General features: G+C 39.2%; 1 protein-coding gene across 1 annotated transcript; it reads left to right on the top strand.

The window, feature by feature from the left end:
• Positions 1-23,211, top strand: susd2 (sushi domain containing 2). The gene is made up of 14 exons (XM_087849351.1): positions 1-411; positions 557-755; positions 1,078-1,226; positions 1,523-1,874; positions 2,668-2,869; positions 3,379-3,464; positions 3,563-3,831; positions 4,375-4,518; positions 5,301-5,453; positions 5,940-6,191; positions 6,943-7,221; positions 7,512-7,688; positions 15,062-15,158; positions 22,300-23,211. The coding sequence occupies exons 1-14, from the start codon at positions 345-347 to the stop codon at positions 22,349-22,351; spliced, it is 2,478 nt and encodes an 825-aa protein (XP_087705477.1). The 5' UTR covers positions 1-344; the 3' UTR covers positions 22,352-23,211.
• The last annotated feature ends 1,315 nt before the right edge of the window (positions 23,212-24,526 follow it).

Raw genomic sequence — 24,526 nt, 5'->3', positions numbered from 1 at the left:
TCTCGCGAGTTTATGCGTGGATAAACCCATATGTTAGTGGAGTGAACCAAGTACGAGTTAACGGTTAAAGTTGTAACTTTAAATAGCTGAAAATGAAATTAAATACGTGACAATGCGAGTTTTGGGAAGAATATATACATTTTGTTGGTTTCCTAAAGGAAAAATAAATAAAAACGTCAGACCTACGTTAGCGTCTGTTAATCAGTACCTCGTGATTTAGAACTGTTACTAAAGTCGAATACTTAATTTTGTTTGCTTCCTCAAATGACCTTTGGTAGACTTTCAGCCAAAGATGGTGTAACACAGGCAGGAGCGTGAACGTTATTTTGTTGTCCAAGCTAAAGATGAGGGGAAACTTTAAGATATTTTGTCTCAGTGGGCTTCTTATTGTTTTCTCATATAACACAGCTGGTAAGTCATTTTCAGAGGTTTTCGGCAGACAGTTAATCAAAAATTACTCGCACCTTGTAATGGAATGTGGCTGTGCTGTTGTAATATAAATTCGATATATATTTTGAGGTATGAAGTGCAAATATTTGTTTTTACTATTCATTAGGTCAAACATGCAGGGGACGCTGTGGAGATGTACTGGAGAAGTGCTCCTGCCATGCCACCTGTATGTCTTTGATGAGCTGCTGTGCAGACTACAATCAGTCCTGTTTCCAGGTGATCCCTTATTCCAGCTCCATGCTGGGCGGAAAAGCGCTCAGGATCCTCGGATTGGACCTTCATCCCCATGGGCAGCTTCTCTGCAGGTGTGTTTTTGTAGTATAAGAATGTAATCCTCAATTTTAAGGTCAGAGATATTTTACTAGGATTTAGATGGCATTGTGAGTAATTAACCAGATCCCAGCAAACTGATGGGAAATGTGGGGCAGAAAGTGCTTTACCTGTGCTGAAAGGTGGTCTAAGATGTTAACATAGCTTACTAAACTGATTTGGCGTTTATGTTTATACACTAAGCGTGAACGGAATCTAAGGTTTGTAGTCAGATTTCACTAGTCTCTCTATATTTGTGTTTTCCATTTGAATCACACAGTTCTTGTTACTAATAAATTGTGTTCTCTTTTTTTGCAGGTTTAAAGGTGAAATTTTACGTGATGGATTTATTGATGCTGAGGGCCGTGCATACTGTATTTCTCCTCTGTTGTATGAGACGGGTTGGATACCATTTGATGTCTCAACAGATGGCATTAAGTTTGACAGATCTGCACAGTATTTCTCAGGTAAGCTGCTGAAATATAAAGCTGTTGATGCCCTGTCTCTAAACTGATCAATATCTAAAGCTTTTTGGGTAATAACTGTCTATTAGGTTGATTTAGAAACTATAGTGCTATTTAAAGAAGACTTTATTGCACATACAGTATTTTAATTCCCACTCCCCCAACTATATATTGGCCAGTGTGAAAAAATTAAATAATATAGACCCATTTTGCAATTATTCATGCTGCTTCCAATACATTATTAAAACTGTTGCTACAACTTGTGAATTACAATTACATTTGTTGTGTTTAACTATCAGTCCATCCAAGTAAAGCAGATCCTGCTTATAAAGTTACCCTGGTGAATGCAACGCAGTGGCAATACTACGGCACGCCGAATGTGGCAGGACGACTTGAGTTCACTTGGAATAGTTCTTTGATCAGCGCAGAGAAGGTCAACATAGAGCTGTGGGGTTACAGAGAGTTTAAAGCAAAAGAAGAGACAAATGCATCAGCCCTTTTAGAGGCCGAGCTGCGGTATCTGTATTCTCTTGGAAGAAATCTGACCAACACCGGTGCCTTCAGCTTCATCCCTGAGCCCAAAGAGGACTACTCTGACTGGGAGTTGGGCAATATCCGCATTACTGCGAGTTCTAACGTGGAAGGAGCAAGGTATCTATAATACATATCAGGCATTGGACGTGTCATATTTAAACATTATTTTGTCCCATATTTCTAAAATCTTGCTATAATGCTAACAATTTTGCATCCTTTTCATAGTTGTTAAAATTCTAGGAATAAGGTGAAAAAATGTGAACTGGAACTATCATGCTAATTTCAAGTTCTGTATTGTTATTCTTGCATGACTCCCAGATCAAAATAACCTTTGTTGTTATACTGGCCATCATTTGCATGGAAGCTCCTCAGTCTTTAAGGCCATCTTAAGGCTTTTATCTGATTGGCAGCTCCTCACAGGCAAAAGATTTGAGCAGCAAGTGGGAGTGGCTTCTGTACTTACAACCAAAGCTCTGTGACTGAAATGGAGAAAAACATGTCTGAAACAAAGAGGCTTAGCTTTTTTTGCTCAAACTCACGCTGACCTCAGTGTTCAAAACTGTGGCCATATTTATTATTAGCATCCACCACTGGAGCAGTGTATTTATGAACATGGATAAGAATAAGAGGTTCATCTTAAACGTATAGTTTTATATCTGTCAGATATCAGAAAGAGGTTATTTGGATTTAATCTGATCATAAAATGTGCCTGGCTTTAAAAACTTAGATTCAAGGTGACTGTCTTTGTAATAACCAAAGTTTTTATTTAAGGTTTGACATTTGGATTGATTGTAAACCTTCTCTACAAGCCTTCATCATTGCAAATGTCTGCTAGCATCTGAAACACGATGATCTACTACTGTTTTCTGTTTTTATTTGTGCCAAAATCGCAGTTTTGTTTATAACACAGAGATGTACAAGGCCTCTGGAGTGGAGGCCACGTGCTGGCCTGGCACCTGGAGCAGGCTTTCAGAGAAAACTCTGCAGCCTGGACACACACTAAGTGTCTGAAGTGGGATGTCCTGGAGGAAAACCTGCCAAACTTCCTGAATGAACTCATCGACTGTCCTTGCACACTGGCTCAGGCCCGAGCAGATACAGGCAGGTTTCATGTGAGTACATGTACCTCAGCGAATCCTCAAATAATATCTGTACAGATTGTGTGTCACATGGTCAGATATAGTAGAGCATAGGACTCCTGTACTGGATTGCCTTTCTTCAGTTGTTCTAGACTGAAGTCTACATACCCTTACCCTTAGTAAAAGTATATTTACATCATGTCTTTAGGGATTAATAAAGGATGTGATTCTGATTTACAGCTTAAAAAATCCCAACTAAGAACCTTTACTGTTCTGAACTGTTTTTAAAAGGAAGCTGTTCTTTAGTATTCTCAGGGTTACGGTTAGTAAGGCTAATAAGGGTGGAAATTAAAAGACAGCAGGGGAGGATTTTGGATTTTGTTCTCCTGTCTTTTTGAAAATATTTCTAATCTTGTTCAGTTAAATTGTCAGTCTGGCTGATTTGTTCCTTTGTAGTGGACTGCGAGGGTAACATTGTCAAGACCTGTTAAAGATTTACACCGGTCATTGTTATTTATTTTCCATCCATTTTGCTGTTTCAGACTGATTATAGTTGTGACATTGAGAGGGGGAGCGTGTGCACTTACCACCCAGGTTGTGTCCACTGTGTCCGAGCAATTCATGCCAGGTGGGCGTGGCATAATCAAGAAAAAATCAAGTTTTTAAAAATGTAAAATTGAAATATGCTTTTCCTTTTTATTGTGATTTTTGTTTTATTATTTATAGTCCCATCCATGGATCAGGGCAGCAGTGCTGCTATGACAGCACAGGTGCTCTGGTGCTGACTGGAGACTCAGTTGGTGGAAGCACCCCAGACAGGGCTCACGACTGGGGCTCGCCACCCTACATTAAACCCCCACGGGTGCCAGGGTATTCCCACTGGCTTTATGATGTCATGAGCTTCTATTATTGCTGCCTGTGGTCCCCACACTGCCATATATACTTAAAACGTCGACCTTCAAGTGGGTGTCAAAACTACCGACCACCAAGAGCAGGTGAGACGACTCTTCAGTCAAGTCATATGTCTTTATTTAATTCATAGATTGGAATGAAAAGCGGGTATCAAGACCTGATAAAACCTTTTTATTTGAGTCTTATATCAGAATTATTGACTAGTTAATTTTGTTGTTTAACTTCAGCAAGTAAGTCAGCTATATAAAAATGTGTCTTATACTGCATACTGCAGTAGTAAGTATCTTTTTTTTAAAAGTCAAACATCCTCATTTATTGCTAAAATAAATAGGCCCACACTGAGTGTTTGTTAATCTTTATCCAAATACTTCTGTCTTCCTTGAACCTTATAATATATTCTGCAAACGGTCATTAGAGCAGCAAGTTACACAAGATTGGTTTACAGGTAAAGTAAATGAATGACAGAATATTGCTGAGAGTTAAAATGTGAAAAACAAAAAACTGACTCCGTCTCATTAGTTTAAAAACAACATCGCAACCTCTATGTTGATATTAGAAAAGCTCTGCGAGAGATGAGAAATAATTATGTTTGTGGGCATCGCTGCTTTTTTCTCAATGCCTCGCAGGTGTCGTCCTCGGGGATCCACATTTCATAACGTTCGACGGCCTCAGGTACACTTTCAATGGCAAAGGAGAATATTACCTTGTGTCGTCACCAGCAAAAGGCCTGAGTGTTCAGGCCAGAACAGAACAGGTGAAACTTAAGAACGGTGAGTCCACGTTTGAGGTGAATGGCCTGTCTGAATCCACTCTTTGATCCCCATGGCGTGCCTCTGGAATTTGCCCACACATACTGACCTTAACATCACGTGACACATTCGGTCTTGTTTTGCTTGCACTGTTCCTCTTTTTACACACTGAGAGGAAGCAAACTAAGCCCCTAGATTAAGAGAATGCACTAGTGCTACAAAATGACAGCCTTGTTTTTTTACTCAGTGCTTCTTAGAGTCAGATGTGTTGAAGAAGAACAGATGTTAGCTTCGCTCGTTAGAATTTTTTCCAAGTCATTATATAAGAGCCATGGGCCAAGTGACTTGGAAAGCCAGATGCCATTAATAGTCCCCTCATTAGATCAATGAAGACAAACATCTGGATTATTTGAAACGGCAGAGACTTAAAGTCAACTTTTATTTTTAAAAAATACATTTATATTATTACTCTGGTTACAAATAAGAGTTAGTAAGAGCCAAAATCTAAGGCCCTCCTGAAACGCACCATGTTTTTTTTTTCTACTCTTGCCCCTGTCTGATGTCATTAAGAGGGACTGTCCCAAATAGGGCTCTAATATCTTAAGCACAGAGTTCTGACTGTGACCACAGGAGTGGAAAAAATTGCTTGTTTCTGGCAGAGGATGAAACGAGTGTTTGTACCGAGACCCAGCATAAGATAAACAAGGAGCTGTAAATTATGTTAATTGCATGATAGGTCCCCTTTTATGTTGACTTCAGAGTACATAATGCATATTTAAAATGTAATTATGTCCAAAAACCAGGTACTTTGGCCAAAGCCACACGGCTGTCGTCAGTGGCTATGAAACAGGATGCATCAGATGTCATTGAGGTGCGTGTAGCAGGGGCCCATCTTCAGGTGCTGAGGAACCAAAACATCCTACCATTCACTGAACAGAGATGGATGGACCTGCATGGTGAGGTGCTTTAGATTCTCCTGACTTGGTTAAAGCTCTGATAAAAATCGTTACACTTTTATTACCCAAAGTTACAGCAAAAGAAGGATCTTAATTATTAACAAAGTAACTTCAATAAAATAAAAACTCTGATTTTGGAGGTGATCTTTTGTGACTTCCTGTCATTACTGTGCATTCCTCCAACAGTTTATTCACTGCTTTTTGTTCTCATTCTTTTCTCATGCTTTCTTGCTTACATTTTAAGGATTGCCTGTTATGTGATGCAAAGCCTGCAGACAGTTATTGTTTAGGATGATAAAACACAAGTTTTTTAAAATTTAAATCATGCCTTGTGTTGCTTTAACTATAGTGGCATCACTATAGTTCAGTACTATTGCAAAATGTGACTTATACATATTTTAGTTGCTCAGTTTTTTTGTTTTATTGTTACATTTATTAAACTGGAACCGTTTGTTATAAACTCATGGATGAATCTATGTTTTCTAGGAGTGTATGTGTTCAGCCCCAGTCCTGGGAAGGTGACTGTAATCTTTTCCTCCGGTGTCGGCGTGGAGGTTCGTCTGTATGAAGGAACCATGGCAGTGACCGTGCTGCTTCCAGGAGAGTTTTACAACCACACCCAGGGTCTCCTTGGCTCAATGAACTCTGACCCATCAGATGATCTAACCACCCAACTCGGAGAAGTCATCTCCTCAGCTGATGCCACGTTGGAAGAAATCTTTACCTTTGGAGCCAGCTGTAAGTGAGAGAGCCTGTTGTTTGTGAAACAGCAGAAAATCTATCACATTGAGCAAACACTGACAACCAGTTATCAATCGAAAACACTAAATATGCTTATGAATCATTTTGTTTTTGCGAGCTCTTTTCTGTGTTTACAAAGGGAAAAGGTCATGGGGAATTTAAAGATTTGCTAATAATCCTCACATCAAATGTTTTTTTTCGGCGTTTTAATAAAAGGACTACATATTTGGCTCAATTTATGATAAATGTTTTGAGAGTGCACAGAAGGAGAACTTGCATGTTTTAAGTTAGCCTTAACAGATTTTAGAGAGAGCAAGTAAAAGCACATAAATTGGTGCTTTTCAATTGTTACAGATCCTTAAAACCTAGTGAACAGCTGACGTACAATTAACCGTTTAACTGATTTCATGTGCTGTTTTAACTGAAACAGACACTCAAAACAAAACGACAGCATGTATTTGACTCTGCTCTGGGTTTTTTACTTGCTTACATATTGTGTACTTCTAATTCTTTACTTTTCATACCACATTCTAGAAAATAATCAGTTTCATCCAAGGTTTAAAAATAGTTGTTTTTTTATTCAGAGATATGTCCCCTATATGTTACAGATCTTTAGTTTCACCATTTATAAGCCGTTTTGTTAAGTCCTAACCTAAATGACAGTGTGTAGTAATTTCACAAATATACTTGTATGGTTTTTGTTTTTTAACCAATGAAAATATTTCTTATTTATTGTTTCTGTCCATAGGGAACATTTCAAAGAATTCCTCCCTTTTCACATATGATTCAGAGCACCTTTTGGATACGTATAATATCCCACCGAGCCATGACCCCACTTTTGTTCCAGCTTTTTCTCTACCCGAGAGACTTGACGACCCTTTGGTGGCAGACATGTTGACGATGTGTTATGGAGAAGGTTCACAGTTTTGTAAATATGATACCCTGACGACTCGGGACCTCACAGTGGGAAATGCCACACTCAAGGCCTACCAGAAACACCAAGCCCTACTGCACGCCCTGAAACCAGGTACCACAGGAAATAAGAGGAAGCCTATTCATATGTAGTTTGTGATTACATGTTTATTCTTACTGTTTCATTTTAAATAAAACTGAGTATCTGAACAACACTGAACACCAGTGTTGTTACGTAGAAAGGATTATACATCACATTATGCCATAAGAAAATCTAATAAGAGAAAATATTAGTTTTGGAAAAAATTTTATAGTCATACGTCTGAAAATAACTCTTTTTAATCTTTTCTTTAGTACTTGGCAGAGCACAATGGAATGATAGTTTAGTGTGTTATTCTTCCTTAGTGGTGTCTTGTGGCTGGCTTCCCACACCAAGGAATGGGAGGAAGAATGGGACTGATTACCTGGAGGGGAGCACTCTAAGCTTCGCCTGCAACAAAGGCTACATAATGTATGGATCTGCAGAGCGCACCTGTCTGGGTGATGGGACCTGGACAGGAGATCAGCCCTTCTGTATTACAGGTACGCTCTAAAAGTAAAGCCATAATAAACAAGAAGCTCTCTGAGAACGCAAATCTCTGCCGAGGCAGGACACTCTGTGGGCAGTATTCACCTTTAGTCGAACTGAAATTGTATAAATTTCTTGTTTTTATACACACTTTTAGAAGTTTATAATTTAAAAAAAATCAAATTTTGATGGATTTTTGACCCCACTCTACACCCCTGCAAAATTTGATCAGATATCATGCCAAACTTTTTGAGCTATCATGTTTACAAACAGATTAATGACATGCACACACACACGCACACACACTACTAAAAGTATATTCTTCTTGCCGGAGGTAATGAATAGCTTTCTGTGTTCGGTAAAATGAGTTCAGCGGATATGAATGTGAGAAAAGCAGCAATAATATGAACACACATGATCCAGTACTATATAACTATTGCAGACATTATTAATGAAAATCTCTCTTCCAAGTGATTCATGAGCTGTTTTTTTTCAAGACAAACAAGTGTGTTGATGATCTGAACAGAATCGCGTGCATTTGATCAATTTTTTTATGTCTTTAAAGATGGGACATGGTGGATATTTCAAAACAGTTCCCATTGGCAACAGAGTTCAGTGCCACATGTCTGAAAAAAAAGAAGTCCCGCTTTCTTTGTGATAGATTCCATATCTCAAACTCTTTGTAACTCCCTGCCAGATGAGTCTTGTAGCATGATGTATACTGTCATTGGCACTGAAGTATAATACAATTTAGACTGGAGGGGAAATGTGAACGCTGTAATTTCTCTGTCAGTTTAAACTTACATGTTTCGTGCTCCACAATTGGTAGCAGCTTCCTCTTGAAATTGAGATGACTGGTGAATCTCTTTCTTGTCATGCAGTCTTTTGGACAGCAAAGATTACATAGACTTGGCTCGTGGTTGCTCATGCAGACCTTCAGTAACAAAGCTATAAACGTCTGAACCTGAACGGGCTCGGCTTTATGTCTGTGAATTAGAACCACCTGGAACCATCTAATGCTTTCATTCATCACCTCATCTAAGAACTTAAAATGAGTATTGTAGTTTTAAGCTGATGCCATCAGATGGCAGTATTTCCAATTGAATATTCTTAGTGTGGTCAGTACCAGTTCTCCCAGTATGTCAAGATTCGTACAGCATCAGAATTCATTTTGCAGCCTGAAAACCAGAATGTTTTTTTTCTGGTAACTTTAACAGAGTTTTTATTTTCTATGCTCTGAAAAAAGCCTCACACATATTCACAGCCAAGCTGCTTCCAATTAAAATAATTTTAATAACGTTTTTTTTTTAAAATTTTTGTTTTGCCTTTTTGGCTCTACAGACGTGACAAATGTGTGAGCAACAGTTTATCTCACAAAGTTATATTCACGCAGTACGCCTTGTTTGTTTGCGTACTGCTTGTAATGCATGTACTTTCTGTAGTATGTGTGCAGTATATTCTTTGTAACATCAGTCGCAGTGTTTATGGAAGTAAAAAGAAAGTGAGCTGGAACGCAGGCCCAGTATAATGCGTTTGTGACAGAGCGGGTTAATGCCTCATTTTGTGGAAATAAATGGTTGATTTTAAGAAAACAGCTGGTAATGACATAGTAATTATTTGTATTGCAGTTAAATTAAGATTTGATGAAATGGTGCGTCTGAGAAGCGATGAAGCAGAGAATCGAAAGCGCTTAACTTCTGATCCACCTCTGCTTTCGTCCTTTCGTGGCCTCACTCCTGCCCTCCATCCTTTCCTCGTTATAACCACAAACACAGACTTCCTCTTGATAGTGATCGGGGATAAATGAGCTTCACTGAAAAGATTTGGAGTCCCTTGTAACAAACAGCTTGGTACAGCTGGATACAATTGATCCAAACTCAATTATTAGCATATTGGTTTCATAACGTGGTTATCTAGAGCAGAACTGTTTAGAAATGTTTGTTATTAAGCCTGGTGACATCTCTTTGTTTTTCTCTACATCTGTTATTTTGCTTTCTGACTTTTTTGCTAAGGTTTCATCTAAATTATTATTACATTATGCATAATTGGAAAATACCATGCATATCCCTTTTCTGACTACTTGAACTTGTGCGACTGTGATGGATGACTCTCCTTCAGTGTGTCAAAAACTCAATTTGAATTTTATTTGGGAGAAGAAGAAGAACTTTTGGGCCTTCAATTGTCACAATTAGGATTGGTGGTGAGCAAAGATTGTGGGCGAAGAGCACAGTAGTGCTACTGACCCCTGGGGAGCGAAGTCATGCTGCGAAAGCTTGCAAATGTTGGAAAAAATGACAAGAATTCTCCCGGTCAGGCTCCTGACCTGATGGGCTGCCTGTGGCCTTAGACACTGTGAACTTTTCCACTGCTGAAAAACTGCTGGGTCATTGCAGTAGAGCGGTGATGTTCATCAACACGAATGTCAAGTTAGTTTGAAACAGGCTTTATACTTAGTTGAAGTTTTGGACACATTCCTGCGATGCTTCTCATCTCTTTATGCGTGCGGAGTGCTCATAAAGGCCGCGTGGTTTTATTTGTTTTTATGGTGCGAGATGAGATGTGGAAATTGTTGATTGTAGCTTGTGCTGTCTCTCTGACAGATAGGTGCACAAATAAACAGTCATATTCTGTGAGGTAGTGCTTTAATGTGACCGTTCTACACGGGCGTACACACATACACACACAAAGGTGGGCCTTTTTAGCTATGTGGCAATGATTATATTTGCTGTGGCACTCTCGTTACACAAATCAGAGCTAACAACTGCAAACATGACCTGAGGTTCGGAATGGCAGGTGTTGCATGAGCTGTTACCTCCGCCATTCGAATGTGACCTCGAACCAAGTAAACATACTAAATACAGACAGAGCTGGAGACGCCCTGGTGGATCTCGCCTCCTCGCCTTAAATGAATCACTGCAGCACGATGTGCAGGCTGAACAGTTGCAGAATTGGAGTCACAGCTGAGATGAAAAAAGGCTGAACAACAAATGTGACCACATCCAGTTTGACTTCTTCTCTGAGTCACTTTAATGAGTTGCTGCTGAAACGTTGCCTGCTGTCAGCAGAGGTGACAGTAAGTCCTTTCCATCAAAAGTGGATCTCTGTATGAATTTTCCCATCACTAAAATCCCCAGCTATTTGAGATGGATGCTGTACTTGTCGGCGTGCTTTTTTAGCCATTTTAGATTTTAGGTAGTGGTGGTGCAGTGTGCTGTGAGGATAATGTTAATATCTTCTGCTGGAAAGATGGGAGTGTTGGAGAAGTGAAGGTGGAGTTTGGACTGAAAGTCCTCTGAGTGCTTTTGATCTCACGACTGACAGGGCTGTGAGAGACTTACAAGGTTATAGAGCTTACTAGCATTGCTGTGCCTTGTCACGGTCTTCTGAAAAACAATACCCCTGGTTGGGTATCAAATGCATACCAATAACAGGTTTGGCCCACCTTAATGGCCTTATAATATTAATACAGTTTCTTGCGTAGAGGGGAAGAAAGTGATTAAAGGGAAGGTGACAGCTGCCAGAAGGGGATCGAGCAATTTTCATAGGGAGTAGTGACGTGGGCTGCAAGACAAAGCCTCACTCAATTTACTCGCTGTGGTTCTCTCTTATATTCCCCTGAGATAGTGCAGCTGAGCATTGAGAGAGAGGCAAAAGTGGTTGGTAAATTCAGGTTGCATAGGAGAATGAGAATTGAAATGCCAACCAGGGGCAGCTCGAGACCTTAAAACCAGTCATGTTGCTCACATTTTAGTGTCTTGCTCGTGGCCATTTCTGTCACTGAAAGTCTCTACTTGATAAATTCCACATAGCAGGCTTTTTCACCTCTGTCATATTTAAATTTTGAGTTCAAGTTACATTTAATTCAAATTAATTCAACATTTAATTAAAAAATGAATACAAGAATGTGAAGTCGGCAGTGTTGAATGTTGAAACATTTGACATGTGTTGTTTCACACTGTGCTGAGCAAGATTAGAAGAATTGCAGCAAGTACTTCATATGGCCTTCACACTGCATTTTTCTGTTAGTATCATACACAGTAGAAAAGATGGACGTGTAGTATTGCATTACCCACTGGTTTGTAAAGTCCTGTTACAAAGCCACAGTTTGATTATTTTCATCTCAGCCATCTTGATATATAGAAACCAGATGTGATGAGTGCGGTGGATCTGAATGTGAAACTTCACAGTTATTGATTTGTGACTGGCAAGTGACGAGCAGAGATGGGCAGTAACGCATTACTTGTAACGCGTTACTGTAATCCGATTACTTTTTTCAAGTAACGAGTAAAGTAAGGGATTACTATTGCAAAAACGGTAATTAGATTACCGTTACTTTCCCGTAAGCACGCTGCGTTACTGCGTTACTAAAACCGTGATTTTTTTTTTTTTTTTTTTGCGAGAATGTCTCATGACAATGACGTAAGCGAGTGCAACGTTCGTGACAACACCTGTGTGCAGATCAACAATGGATCATATATCGAGTGCGGGAGAGAGTATGAGCGTGCAGCGTTTAAAGCGTGGAAGTACTGACCTTACTTTGAGTTTGATTCCATAAAAAGTGACAAAAACATTAGCGTCCGTTGTGCGTGGGAAGAAAACTTCTTTTTACAGCGAACCCCACCCCCCTAAACTTCCAAGCAAGCACCGAGTGCGCTACGACGTAATGGGGAATTCACAGAGAAACTCGCGGATTCTTCCACTGACCGCTGCGGCACACCTGCACCAGGGTAAACCTCCGCCTACTCTACTCCTGCTTTACAGGTGAAAATAGAGCAACAGGACCACTAGTCTTGACTTTATTTATTTTCTGCTGTGTTTTACTTGCATCTATTTGAAAGAGTGAGTGTAAACACAAAAAATATTTTATTTTATGTGCTGGAATGTGCAGAAAATAGGTTTAAATGTTAAACAAATTTCTTCCAGTCAGAGAATGGTGCATATAAATTAATTTTTGCTTGATGCATAAAGTTAAAAGATTAAATTAATTATTATTAATAAAACAAGTTTTAAAAAGAGACTTTTCCATTTGATTACATTTTGTATGATGGATTATGCAGAAAAAGTAGAATTGGGCTGAAAGATCTATCGCTTCATCACCTCTTCAGGTTGGTGAATAGGCATTTTTAAATGCCAGATGATTGACAAGCAGTGTTGTTAGTTAGCACCTACCTTACTTTTTGTAAGTGTGGTGATGCAATGCATTTTTTTGTTTTTTTTGTTTTTAATTTTGTACAGGGAACCTATAATGGCAAAAGTTTCAATCATATACATGTTTCAAATTCCAAGAATATTTGCACCTGTCACAATAAGTCAGGCAGGTTGAGAAGCACACAGATGACGACAAGAAACGTCTTTGCTATTACCAAGGAGAGAAAAGTCAACAGAATGATTTTGAGATGGTATCAGCAATGACAGAAAAAAAAGGAAAACCCAGAAACTTATCTCTATGTTGCGAAAAGCTTTACGCATTAAGAACATAGCTCAAGGGTGTCTGGGTGTGTTAGCGACTAGCAATGTCTTCCAGAGATAAAGACAGAGGAATGCATTTTAATCAGTCCAAACCATTATGAACTCAGAAATATTCTGAGGTTGAATTGATAATATGTAACATATAATTTCATCTGTTTTCACTGTAGGATAGGTGAAGCAGGTGAGGGATACTCTCTGTCAAACCCTGTGATATTTATCATGTGTTTATTTCATCTCAGTGGAAATGTGATGCTTTCAACCCAAGTGCTGTTGCTCACTGTGGGTTTATTATTTGATCAGTGAAGTTTGAGTGGACTAACCAGATTGATTTTAATGGTAAAGATTATAACTATACTGGGAGCATGTGGAGGACTAGCATTCAGTCGTTGTGCAGAAGTTTGATGTCACTCCTGCTGCATCCAGATCTGATCCGTTGATATTAACACAGAGTAGTTTAGAAGCTTGTGAAGCTATTAGTACATTGTCAGTGCGCATTTCGGTGTAGTTCTTTATTAGCTTTAGTTGTGCCTTGGTTTTTTGTGTTTTGTTTTTTGTTTTTTTCACACAGCTGAGGTTATTTTTAAGGACCAGCATCACACTTAACATGTGCTCAAATTAAGACTCAAATAGAAAGTTGTATAGTTCATTTGTGCTTGCCAATTCCCAAAGGAACATTTTAGATTTTTTAATTTAATCACAGTATCACCTAAACAAGTGCGCACAATTTAGAGTCAAGTTATTTTTTTAAGCCAGGTTTATCATTTTAGTTTTTGTTTAAGCCCGTTGGTATGTTTAAAAACTGCTACACTGCCTAGTAACTGTTGCTTTCTGGCTAATTGGCCAATCATACTTTTTTTAATATTTTATGAATTGGTTTAGATGAGAAAATACCTGCGATTTGTTTTTTATATGAATGGCATGCATAACAAAGTGATTCTTTAGAACAAAATGAAACAACAAGAAGCTTTCAGTGTTTGCCTGTTTAGCACAAAGGAAACTGTCAAATCTGATGATTCTCTTTGGTTCATATTCACTTTTATACTGACTCACCATGCCAATGTTAAAATCCATAGGACAAAGTCTTTTTAATTCGGTACTTTATGTGTCTGTAGACCACTTGGCACTGTCCACTTGGTGCATTTATTCTTGTCTTGCTGTTACAACGGTTACTAACCCCTTCATTCTAGTTATTGTAATGAAATGTTTTGTATATCCAGTTAAATAATAAAGATCAGGGCTTCAGCATTTTAGCGTATTTTCCTGTTGTCATTTTCCTCTGTATACATACTGTCATCAGTTCCCTGCTGTAAAAACAAATACACTTTTTCAGTGTTAATATTACTAAAGCCTTTGTAGATTAAGTGCGTCTGACATGTCACCAAAATGTTGAAGAACCAAACTGTCAAAAAGTGGGGGACTTTTATATTCAGGGATATTCAGTGTGCCAGTTGGATGAATAATAGATTTTTAACACTGTGAGCAAAATTTATGTTGTGTGGGGAAAGAGTACTTTCTTCTTTTTTTTTTTTTCCACCCAAAATCACCCTGAGCCTGACACTATTTATAGTGCTCACCAGACAAATAAGTCTGGTGAGCACTATAAATAAATCTTATACTACTTAATAACCATTTATGCCTCTGTGTGTGCTTCCTCGGCCACTCAACCAGTCCTTGGATACATAAATGTTCACTATATATGTAACAGTTTAGCCAAAAAAGGACTTTTAGTCATTCATCATTTGTCACTGTTTAGAAAGTTTCTAAGCTTGTGCTGAGATCTTAAAACAAGCTCGCTGTTTTACAAACTCTTGATGTTGTTCATACTCCAAATAATACAGTTGCGATGGGTGCATGACTGTTCTGATGGATAAATAGTTTATAGCAGTGTTTAATACTACATTCTTGTGATTTTTCACAGACGATAAAGTGGGCTTTGTTCTCGGTGCTGTCGGTTCCCTCTTAGCACTCGTCACTGTGGGAATAATAATCAGTCTACAAAACAGGAAACAAAAAAGGTGAGATGCTCATGATTTGCTACACATGAAAATCAATATTTTTGTGCTTATGCCACTAAAAGTAATATAGGACACAAGAAATATAAAAAAGGTAAGTGTTAGGAGTCACAGTGCTCTTCACAGCAGTTAACTTTAGCAGCAGCTTGATTTTCTGTTTCTCTTAATTAGATTTTCTTTTATGAAAAGATGAATTCGCATTTTTTCACTGGATTCTTTTTGAGTTGAGAGGTACAGTGTTGGTATCCAGCAAGTTTTATTATGTGTTACAACAGTAAGTTTATGTTTATAGTGTGAAAAAAAGGTAAGATTACCTCACTAAAAAGTAAGAGTAAATGGAAGAGCATGTTTCTACTCTACCAGTATTCAGACTTTATTCTTGATGTCTGATTAATTTCCTTTGAAAGTATAAGATGACATGTATTGTAGTTTCTAAATATTCCTTTCTGTCATCTCTGAGTCTATTTAGAGTTCTTGATTTCTTTCTTCTTTTTCTGTGTCCAGTCTGTTCTAGCGTCCGTGTTCTGTCTTCAGTGTCATCGTGTTTGTTTACCTTCAGTCTCGCTAGTCTGTTATCTCTGTGTTTACTCCTTCCCTGAAGCTAGTTTTGAGTCTGGAATCTGGGTCTCTCTGTCTGTTGGTTTCCTGTCTTATTTTGATAGTCTCTCATCCTGTGTGCACTGAGTTAAGTTCTGCTTGCCCTGTTTCATTAGTCTGATTTAGTTCACCTTCCTGATTACCTCATGTGTATATTTAAGCCCTTAGTTTCCTTCTGTCCTTGTTGTGATCTCTTCAAGCTCCGTCCGGTTGCCCTCACACACCCATTCATACAACCACTTTCTTATCTGTGCTTTTTCTGCCTAACGTTTGCATATATTCATACTCTGATGGATCTGTTGGAGAGCAACTTGTGGTTAGTATTTTGCCAAAGGAAATTTAGTATGCAGACGTGGATAGAATCACCATGACCTGTGCTACCTGCTGAGGTACAGCCACTTCTCAGGCATGCAGCATGTCCCCTTTATCACCACATCATGGGACCAGACGGCATTCTTGTTTCATAAATGCATTTTAGATTGAAAAAAATACACGGGATAATAATTTATTTTTTTCTGTCAAGGTTGCACAATTGTGTCCACTTTATTTTACCAACTGAATACTTTAAATTTGCACTTGCAGTAAATTTAATATAGCCTGAGCCTGAGACCCTGCATTCTCAAATGGGGCTTTTGGTTTTTCAACATTTTGTAGTTGATTGTGCTCTATAGTGTTTTATATTTGTTAAGCCATGTAAGGAAATTCTGACTTTCTGTCCTAAGAGAAAGCTTAGTTTGTTTACTTATCAGATCCAAGTAATCACAAGCTGACAGCAGAAAGCAGAACGTGGCTCTCAGGATGATAGTGCAGAGAAAACACTGCAGCTGATCAGTAAGATAAAATTACACTAATAGCAGATAACATACAGAATGCATGCATGCATGTCTAAAAACCATGGTTATCTCTGATCTGTGTCTCTTTCTGTGTGAAACAGCAATGCCAAGGTCTCCTCAGGTCAGGCACACACTGTGAATTAAGACATAACTAGTGCCTTGTTTTTGTTTGGTAGGCCTCCAGCCATAGCCACCCATATATCTTTCACTCAGTCTTTGATGAGATTATATGTTTGAAGTTGGAAGTTCTTGTCATCTTGTGCAAACTGGTACATAGCTAGAGGTCCTCTTTCCCTCTCATTTCCTCCCAAGTCACCTTTTTGCTGTGCTAGCAGAGACATACAGATGCAATAAATCCCACCTGCTTATTTGATATTCAGCCTTCTAAACGTCACTCATAAATTTTCTTTCTGATCTGATCAAACCCATATACCCTGCAGAATCATGCTTATGACTGCAGTCCAGAAAAACAAGAGGCTAATAGTAGTGCTTGCTCCTGGGCATATACAAGCAAATTAAAGGCCTGTTTTATGGCCTCGTAGATTTCATTTGGGCTTTCCCCCACTATAACTAAGGCAAGGGAGGGGAAAAAAGATGGATGTTGGGAGTCAAGAGCTGCCTCCCGCTTCCAGCATCACTTGGGGCAGCGGCTTGATGAAACTACTAGGTTTATAAGTCATGAGGGCAGGGAGCGCGCACACCTGCCCTCTCTTCTTGAAGTCTTGATCATAGGAGGCCAGGTGTAAAAAGATATGATGAGTGTCAAAAGGTCTGCAGATGTGAGTCAGGTGATCTCACACATACAGCATGCTGGTACACATACTGCAATTGGAGACCTAAGGTGCATACACACTAGAAAAAATACAAGTACGCTTTGAAAATTATGCAAACTTAAATTGATTGGTTAGAATTCCTTTTTATTGAAAAGAGCGGAATTTTAAATGATGTACAAAATACTGAGCCAAAGTAACTGACCATGGCTTAATTTATCCATCAGTAGAGAGTTTTCTCACTGAAAATAATTAATCACTACAAGTCTCATCCATGGTGGCCTGTTGTTATAGCCAAGCCATAACACTGTTCTTTACCACACAAACATTAAAAACCACATCACATATCCAGAACGCTCACACTATTAAATTAGTGATTTGAAGTTAAACATTAACAGCCCTATGGATCTTAGCACTCACCCATGTGGAACTGTAAAAATAGTCAAGTATATGTTATTAAACAACTAATTCTCAAAAAAAGCGCAGAAAACTTTTAAGTAAATCAAATTAAAAACTAATAGAAATTAGGTTTAATTAAACATTTAATTTAAGGACACAGATTGTTTGTTTTATTGCAAATACTACTAATAATATAAAGTTTTTCCATATACAGTAGCCCAAGTGTGTTGAGACACCTTACACATTCCCAGGATGAGTGGGGGCACTGATGTGCATGAGCACACATGCATGAAAAGTCTCCTACCAACAAGTGCAGACACATCGATTCCTCTTCAACATCAGAAGCATATCAGGATGGAAGTAGCTGGGGTCTTACCGTATTTCAGATCATGTCTGGGTTGTGTGTCTGGAGGAAAGAAGCAGTGAAACTACACAGCTCTGTGTGTGCATGAGGCTATGTGTGTTTGTGTATACAAAGCTTGCAGAGCTCCTGAGCCTCTGTTCCATGTGTCTCAGACCTGCAGGGGTACTTTCCACATCTAGGGTTACTTTGCAGGTTTCAACAGGTTGACTAGCAGCTCACCACAGTAGTAGGAAAGTCATTACACCATATGATGTGAGTCTGTGTTTGTGTGACTGTGTGTGTACTGTGATGTCTTCTCCACTTCTGCTTTATGACACATCAAAAAGGTAGAGGGGTGTTTGTCTGAATGTGGAAAAGGGTTCAGAATAGATTTAAGGATTGATGTGGGAAACACATTTAGAAAAGAGAGGTAAACCGTCTCAACACCAAATGGTAGGAAACGCTGGTGTCTCACTTATGCATCTGAAAATATGACTTAAAAATAGCTCTGAATTTGGGAGGTTTCTTCTCTGCTTCTCATCATGAAATTTTAATCACAGTCCAAATGTTGACATATCTAAAATGACTGTCAGTATCCCATTTGGACACATCATTAGGTGCACCTTGCTACTATCTGGTCTTTAAGTCTGACATCATTAGCCGTTTCTGGGTCCAAACTCCTCTTCAGGTCCCAAAGTCAAACGAACACTGCCACATCTCTGAGAGTTACAAACTGTATAAATTCTTTCATCTTTAATAAAATGATCATTGTGGCTGCTCTACCAGATGTAACAATGAAGTTTAACATCCAGGCATCCATGCAAACAGAATTTATTAAATTTAACAGAATTAGAAGTTAGCAGGAAGTTAGCTCGCTAGTTTCTACCTCAACATAATATACCATGTTCTGACTGAGAGATTTCTGAGAAATTAAGACGTACAGCTCTGCTATGCTATCACTGCCGGCATAAATGAAGACAGAAAACTAAACAGCAGTGACGTTTGTAGGGTTCCTGAAGTTGGGCTAACTGGTATTTAATGATGTGCTTGTCACTACCCGATCCGTACCGGAAACTCAATCGGTACCCCGCATGCGCGAAAGGTGTCTACTTCCGGTCGAAGCGTTTTACGATAGTTACGGGTCAGAGTATCTGTTAAGATGTTAAGAATAATAAGTATATCTTAAAATGTTTGCAATAATGAAGCATTTCAGTACAATGTAGACAAAAACGAAAAATAAAAAGATAGTTACGGATCGGGACTCCCCGATCCTTACTGCGCATGTGCAAAGTCGGACCGTACAAATCGGGTCTACCCGATCCGTACCGCGCATGTGCAGGGGTTTTCTTCTTCTTCTGTTCGTTTAATGGCAGTTTACTCCCCAGTGTACGAGGATACTGCCACCTGCTGACCGAGCGAATGAACCCTATTCTAAACTGAATTGGCGTCATTGCAAACGTGTGTTAAATTTGATTTAGTGATAGTCGAGTGTGTTTATGCTTGTCTGTGTGGAGAGGATTGACTGGAATAGTGATGATGATGTCCGCTATCACTGTCAATTGTCAGTAAACACTTAATCTGGCTGCTGAATCTTCATGTGACACATTGCTAAGTCAATATTATTACGTCTGTAATTAGGCGCCATTCTTCTTATTTTACGGCGCTTTTGTTCAATCGGGGAACGCTCTCTGTTGAGGAGAAAAGCATGAATTTGTTTGTATACGGATTATCCATTGTTTAAATGTCCCGGGCAGTCGGAAAGGAGGCAGAGCTGTTGCGAAATGCTAGGAGCTAACTGGGCGCTAACCGTATCATTCAAATATACTGAATGTCGCAATGTTGGCAAAGAGGGGAAGTGACGTAAGATTTGCGCATGCGGGGTACCGATCGGGTTTCCGGTACGGATCGGGTAGTGACACCGCTACGTGGTGGCTAGCTACACAGCTATGTTAGCATAATATAAACACATTAGCACAGTGAAGCTGGAGGATGAATGGTAACTTTTTTCCACTCGATAAAAGTTAGGGACAAATGGAATTGCATGGCAGGATGCTGTAAACGGACCAAACTTCAGTCAGGAGAACAACTGAGATAATCCATCCACAATACGAAGTCAGTCATTAACATACTGCTGCATGGGCTGGGCTGTAGTTACATCGTAAGGTTTTAAAGACTGAGCTTTAAAATGAATAGTGGTAATAAAAACCGAGAGAGGCTGACAGTGATCACTGACTTTTTTAGGGACTTGTTCAGATTAAATAGAACAAGATGCAAAGCATTAAAACACGTTAAAAACACAGCAGCCTTAATAAATGCAGAGTAGTTTGGACCCAGAAGCAGGGTTCATATGTCATCACCGAATTGTGTCAGGACTGCCATATTTTCTGTGGCATAATTAAACAAGGAGTTGGAAACATTTCTTTGAGATTTTGCTGTAAATTGACATCATATTATCACACAGTTGGTGCAGATTTGTCAGCTATGCAAATCTCTTGCTCCAGCACATCTCAAAGGTTTGACTGAGATCAGTTGACTGTGGAAGTAATTTAAGTTCAGTGAACTCACTGTCATGTTTAAGAAACCAGTTTGAGATTATTTCAGCTTGGTACGTGACATGGTACGTATGATGGAAGCAGCCATACGTATGATGGAAGCAGCCATTACAAATGTGTCCCTGAAGGGATGGACACAGTCAGGACCAATACTCGGGTAGGCTGTGGCATTTAAACAATGCTCAGCTGGTACCAAGGGTCCCATTATAATTGCTATGCAGTGCCTCACACATCACACCATAAACCAAAGTTGATGTCAAACTGCTTGTCGCTAGCTGCCAATTTAGAAGGTCTTGCACCCCTGGATTGTGGTAACCCCTGCGTTGTGCAACCACAGCAGGCATACTGGGCCTTAAGAGGCCCAAAGTATGCCAAGAAATGTATGCCAAGGTCTCTCACACCACTACACAACTACTGCTACTAGTGTGAACTATTGATACAAGGCAAGATGGATCCATGCTTTCATGTTTTTCACCCAAGATTTTCACCCTACTGTCTGAATGTTGCAGCAGACCACGCAACATTTTTCCAATCTTCTATTTTCCAGTTTTGGTGAGCCTATATAAAGTTAAACCTCAGCTTCCTGTCTTTATCTGACAGCAATGGCACTCAGTGTGATCTTCTGCTGCTGTAGCCCATCTTCTTTAAAGTTCCAAATGTTGTGCATTCAGAGATGCTCTTCTGGATCATTTGATTGAAAAGACTAGTTATTTGAGTTGCTGTGGTCTTTCTGTCATTTTGGAAGCTCCATTGTTCTGATGCTCGGCTTAAATTTCAGCAGGTCTGCATGACTAAACACACTAAGTTGCTGCTGAAAAGATATTTGCCGTTTATCACGTGTACCTAACAAAGTGAAGGGTGAGTGTTTGTGTTCTTTTAGATTACAAAAAAATTGCTCAGATATTGCCAGCGCAGATGCTGAAATAACTTACTGATCTAACCCTGAATAACTACCGAAGTATAAATGATGATCTGTGAATAGGACTTAAAGGATGGGTTACTATTTTATCAGATCTCCCTTAAAACAATACTCATCCACTCAACATCCACGTTTTTAAAACTAGGTTTAATCTTTCTGTTCTTCAGTAAACAGTTCTTTCGTAATGCCCTTCCAGTCATTGTAGGATCAAATCCAGTCTGTTTAGTACAAGTTGCCTTCTTTTCATCAAGTTCAAATGATCCCAATGAGCCCTAAGGTCAAAAACCACCTAATGCTTTACTACTGTAGTTTATGTACCACAGAAGGCATAGTACAGTTTCCTTTCAACATTTATTTCCTTGTTTTGCAAGTTTTATAAAAGCTGCTTAATAAAGCACCGTCAATAAGAGCCGAGTTGAAAATAATGCTTGCCCTGATGCAAGGTCACCACACAATTTACTCGCAGTTAGTTTTGATTAAACAAGTGTTCTCTATTACTTCTACTACTCCCATGAAGCTGCAGGAGAAACAGTCTGGAGGGCAATGTTTTTTCCCCCCACAGTAACTTTGGAAAGATGACAATGACCATCTTTGAAATAACAACACACCCAAAAGGGATTTAGGATGAAAATGTGTGTTTTTCTTGTTTGTTGGTTGCTTTTCAGGTCTCACGGTTTAATTTTGTTTTAACAGTTTGTTCAGTGACTATTTTCTTTTATCTGTATTTCCAGAGAAAGGAAAGACAAACCAATCCAGATGGTGAACCAACAGCAGCCTTGCTAAACTCTCAAAGTCCTTTTGAATTATGGATCAACCATATCAGCAATGGCCACAAATATGTTCAGAGCTGAGCATTTGGAAACCAACACACACAGTTGCACTACAGAATAGGACGGCGCTCTTCTCTTGACCTGTTGACCTTATCAAGAAAACCTCAGGCGTTAGGCTTTCAGTCTGTTGTTTGGCCTCGTGTTTTTCTTCTTGTTTAGGTTGGAAAACCTCCAGGTTGTGGTAAATGGTGCATGGGGTGACGATTGAGGGAACTGAAGAAAAGGAAAAATGCCATGATTGTTTTTATATCCCAGTTTTGCATGACTGAACGCCCGATCTTTGCTAGAGAGAGAGAACTGTGTAAATACTACATGGACCTATCATCATTACAATCAACACTCCCTTCTCCCGTTCAGTTTAAAATAGGACCAGATGTGTTCAGACTCATGTCAAATGTGAAGTGAACCTGACCAGTTTTTGGTTGAAAAACTTTGAACTCTGTTCAGCCTACGTGTGAGTTCGTAGCCTTCAGTCAAACGAAGGGCTTTGCTGAGTGACTGAGCCAGAGAAATCCGCAAATGTTACATAAAGGTCAACTTTTTGCACTCTGTCAACACTTGCTTTCTGAATCTTTGTGTACACGGAAGACGTTTGCCTTCAATGCTTTAAGAAGCTCTGTGAATTGTGGTTGATGTTTTTGAAATGTTGCCTTTAAACTAAACTAAACCTTACCATATTTGAACCGTAAACTGAAAATAATGCAAAGAGAGAAGCTTATTTTTATGGCAAATCCTTTACTGTGAACTTCTCCCACTGGAAATCTTTGAACAACATTATATATCTGTATTTGAAAACAATGATCGAGTATCTATAACTCACATAAAAAAATCAATAAATCTAATGTTGTCCCATGGTTTTCTAGTTGTTTCTCCTTTATATGTGTACACTACTGTTTAGAGCTCAGAAATAAAAGAATCATCCATATTCACTGCTGCAGCATGCCTCATCGGACAGACCGTCATCTCATGTTACCCCACAGTCTTCTCCTCCACTTTGAACCTGACTGGCTTCTCCTTTTCCAAAACAAACCCCTTGGGGGGTAAAAGGAAACACAGTGACAGGGTCCCCTGTGGCTGATTTCTGCGAGTGATAGGTGGGGGTCCAGCTGGGGTAGAAGAAGGGTTTTTGTTGAAGGCTAATTGAAATAACCTGGCCTTCTGCACATGGAAGGCTTTGAAGTTTTTGCTGCATGTGAACGCTGTTTCCCAAATAGCAGTTGTGCAATGATGTATCTATTACTAGCTCCTGGAAACCCTGGCTATTACCGCTCTGCTATCCCTCAAGGACCCTATCGTTTTTCACATAAAGTCACATTAATGTTTCCTAAAAGCATAAATAAGTACACATGTTCCAACTTCCTCGACTTTGTTACCTGGTAACAGGTCCTGATACTCTTACAAAGGTCAAGTAAACCTCCCAGTGTGTCGATGTCTGGGGTCTTTCTGCACTATCAGCTCGGATTTGACTCACTTGCTGTATAATCTCCTAACTGGGTGCAAATTTCCCTCCTTTCATGTGTCAGTCAGTGCTTACAAGAGAGGCAATGGAGCACGCCTGTTTGCAGAGTCAGATGCTGATTAATTGCGTATGGATGAAAGTAGAGGTTTTTCATCTCAGTGGGGGCCTGTTCTAACCCTCAGTGTTTACACTCGCTTAACATCTCAATAACCCGCCGTAATTAGTTCAATCATATTCAAACACAAGTAAATGCTAATGCACTCTGTGCAAGCTTGTTGCTTTCACGTGGGACTTTTCCCATTTCTCAGATCTGCTCTACATCCCTAGATTATGAGGAAAGACTTCTGAAGTGGCTTTTGGATGAGGCTTTTGTTTTGGGTGTGCTTTTTGTTTCATGTCAACTGCAGCTTTGCAGGTGTGCTTTGTCCCTTAACTTCTAATGCCTCGTAGCTGAACAGCACCTTCTGATGTTCCCCTAATTTTAAGGCGTAGGTTGAAATAAAGATTGATTTTGGGATTAAGGTGTTTGCCCAAACACAGGGTTTTGTCACTGGCAACGTGAACACTTTACGTCGAAAAGAAGATTTTGGAAAAGTCGTCTAATCCTAAGATGGATAAAAACAAAAGCTTTACTTTTTATATTGCAGTTATACTATATTTTTACATTGT

This window comes from Neolamprologus brichardi, chromosome 12 (assembly GCF_056152115.1).
Source record: "Neolamprologus brichardi isolate AB-2024 chromosome 12, ASM5615211v1, whole genome shotgun sequence".
Classification (NCBI taxonomy): Eukaryota; Metazoa; Chordata; class Actinopteri; order Cichliformes; family Cichlidae; genus Neolamprologus; species Neolamprologus brichardi.
The sequence above is the reverse complement of the archived record's forward strand: the minus strand, read 5'-3'. Positions and strand labels throughout refer to the sequence as shown.